The sequence below is a fragment of the Grammomys surdaster genome, unplaced genomic scaffold (genome assembly GCF_004785775.1).
Source record: "Grammomys surdaster isolate TR1022 unplaced genomic scaffold, NIH_TR_1.0 125818, whole genome shotgun sequence".
NCBI classification, from domain to species: Eukaryota; Metazoa; Chordata; class Mammalia; order Rodentia; family Muridae; genus Grammomys; species Grammomys surdaster.
The window spans coordinates 1627010-1630325 of NW_021620648.1; the positions used below are offsets into that span (position 1 = coordinate 1627010).

Consider the following 3316-nt stretch of genomic DNA (forward strand, 5'->3'; position numbering starts at 1 on the left):
TATGTTACACTCATTTGGTAGGTCTACAGTGTCTAGCAGAATAATATTCAAATAAAAGGACTCTAAAAGGCTCATCGAGTAGTTAAATGATTGAACACTAGTAGCCGCTTGGTGAATTGATCTTATGGCTTTGTCTTTATTTTCGGAAGCTTGAGGCTGGGGAAATAATTCAGTCACTAAAATGCTTGCTGCACAAGCCTGAAGACCTGTGCTGTATCTCCAGTACCCATAAAAAGAAACAGCTGTAACCACAATGATAGACAGAAACAGGTCTAGTCTGACCAGTAAGCCCTAGGTCCTGTGAGAGGTTGTATCTCAACAAACAAGGTGGAGGGTCAGAGAGATGGAGGCGTGAGTGTGGGCACCTGCCACTTAAAACCCTGAGTGCAGTTCCTGGGACTCACACAGTGGAAGGAGAGATCTGACTCCTGAAAGCCGTGCTTAAACTCCTCTCTCTCTCTCTCTCTCTCTCTCTCTCTCTCTCTCTCTCTCTCTCTCTCTCTCTCTCTCTCTCTCTCTCTCTCTCTGACACACACATACACACACACACTAAATTTAAAATTTTTAGTTTTAAAAGACAAATGGCTCTTCCACCGGAGGCCTACACGCCGCCGTCTGTGCCGCCGCCATGTCTCTAGTGATCCCCGAGAAGTTCCAGCACATCCTGCGAGTACTCAACACCAACATCGATGGGCGGCGGAAAATAGCCTTCGCCATCACTGCCATTAAGGGCGTGGGGCGGAGATATGCTCATGTGGTGTTGAGGAAAGCGGACATTGACCTCACGAAGAGGGCTGGAGAACTCACGGAGGATGAGGTGGAGCGGGTCATCACCATCATGCAGAACCCACGACAGTACAAGATCCCAGACTGGTTCTTGAACAGACAGAAGGATGTGAAGGATGGGAAGTACAGCCAGGTTCTGGCCAACGGTCTAGACAACAAGCTCCGGGAGGATCTGGAGCGCCTGAAGAAGATCCGAGCCCACAGGGGGCTGCGCCACTTTTGGGGCCTTCGTGTCCGCGGTCAGCACACCAAGACCACTGGCCGCAGGGGCCGTACTGTGGGTGTATCTAAGAAGAAATGAGTCCTCTCTGGGCCTTTACTGTTAATAAATAGTTTATATACCTAAAAAAAGAAAAAAAAAAGAAAAAAAAAAAGACAAATGAGTTACCTTGAAGACTAAATAGTCTCTCTCTTTCTCTTTAAAGACAAAGGCACAAATTAAGTACCTTATGGATGGCATAATGTCCAGTTGGCTAAATAAAATGATTTTCCTTTCTGTTCCGGGCTGGTATGGCACTGTCTTGAAAATAACACACAAAAGAGAGCCTCCTTAGTTTTCCAACCCAGATGTACGACAGGCTTCAATGGAGGCTTTCCAAAATACGCTCACACTCCAGGGTTCCCAGAGTTCTTAACTGTTCTTAAACTACAGTTCTTAAACTGTATTGCTCAAAACCTAAAATAAATAAATAAATAAATGCAAGCAAGCTATTTTAGCACATATAAAGGACACAGCAATATTGTGGGTAGGATGTAAATTAAGGGCATCGCAAATATAAAATAATGCATAGAATTAAAAGAATGTTCCCGTGAGTAAACTCGGATTCCATATGGAAAGGCTTCGCCCTTATTTAATTAAGGCTGTCTTGCGCCAACAGGGTCATTGAAGAAAATCATGTCCCCAGTGAGCCGGGAGTAATCTGCTGCCACCTACTGGCAGCTGAAAGAAAAGACAGCTTGGGACATTTCATTACTGAAAACCATCTAGAGAGCCTTAGGCACTTAGGTGATCTTATTTGAAACGTAGACATTTTGCACCTGAGCAAAATTCTTCTTCGGGAGTAACATCATCAAACAAGTTGATGGAAAAAATAAGCTTCCAGCTTTAGTGTACCTATTTTTGTGATCTCAGTCTGTAAACTCCCAGGAAGCTTAACTGCAGGCTTCATCTGAGGACTGAAGAAACTCCTGATCAGTTCATTAAGAACCAGCGACAAGCCGGGCAGTGGTGGCGCACGCCTTTAATCCCAGCACTTGGGAGGCAGAGACAGGCGGATTTCTGAGTTCGAGGCCAGCCTGGTCTACAGAGTGAGTTCCAGGACAGCCAGGGCTACACAGAGAAACCCTGTCTCGAAAACAAAAAAAAAAAAAAACAGAACCAGCGACAAGAGGGCAGGAGCAGTCCCAAGCTGAGGAAGCCAGCCATCTAGTCGTTACTACCGTAGAGGGGATCTCTTGCAAGCATGTCCTGTCAATAAAAAAAGCCGATGGCCAACGAGCTAGGGCAGGAAATAGAAGGTGGGAGACTGGCAGGAAGAGAGAGGATTCTGGGAAATAGTAAGTGTATAAAGGGGAGACTTGAGAGACAGGCAGTTAGTTGGATGTAAGCCATCAGGTAGATGAACTCAGGTAGATCCCGAGGGAGACGCAGAGAAGACAAAAAATTGGAACTGAAGGAGAGGTGACTAGCCAAATGGAAGACATAGAATAGTTTGAATGGGTTAAATAAATTACAAGCTCGTTAGAGGAGGAGCTAAAGCTTACGGCCAAGGTATTTAATAATAAACAGTCTCAGAGTCGTCCCTCTGAGAGCCGGGGCTAGGGAAGGAAAACCTGGAATTTAAAATATACATTTTTTAAAAAATAGTACTGTCTGTGGATGAGGGATGTGGTTTGCATGCTGCTCCTCCCAGGAATAGAGACCTGTTCAGAGCTCTGTCTCCCAGCCGTTTTTCACGTGGCTACTGAAGGGATCGAGCCTTTGCTCAGTCCCAGGCAAGCAAAGTTACACCATCGCCTACCACTCAGGGACGCTGGAAAGCTGAGGAGAGTGAGCAGGAACAGTGACATTTGTGGTTCTGCAGCCTCCCTCCTGCCCTCCTCCTCCTTCTCCCCCCCCCCCTCTCTCTCTCTCTCTCTCTCTCTCTCTCCTTGTTTGTCTCTGTCTCTCTCTGTGTGTGTTTTTCTCTCTCTCTCTGTCTCTCTATCTACCTCCCCGCCCCCACCATGTGCTGTCCTTAACACACAGCAATCACCTGAATGAAGACATAGCAGTTTCCCGTCTGAGCCCTCTCTATTTTCTCTGCTTGAGCACCAAGAAGTACACAGGATTGCTAGCATCTCAAGATTCAGTGTGTATGACTCTAGTTCGTGGTTTACTGATTTATTTGAACTACTGAAGTAACGGGCTACCTTATTCCTTAGTCAGTAAGACAGCCTGCAGTGCTCCAGCTCACTTGACATTATGTATCAAACTTCTACTCGGTTGTAACTTAAAGAGTAAACCTGGATCAGCTCTGGAGGTTAGCTT

At 46.0% G+C, this 3316-nt stretch overlaps 1 protein-coding gene across 1 annotated transcript; it reads left to right on the forward strand.

The window, feature by feature from the left end:
- Positions 1–612: 612 nt before the first annotated feature.
- LOC114640448 (40S ribosomal protein S18) lies at positions 613–1102 on the forward strand. Its single transcript, XM_028789377.1, has one exon. The coding sequence runs from the start codon at positions 629–631 to the stop codon at positions 1085–1087; it is 459 nt and encodes a 152-aa protein (XP_028645210.1). The 5' UTR covers positions 613–628; the 3' UTR covers positions 1088–1102.
- Positions 1103–3316: the final 2214 nt, after the last annotated feature.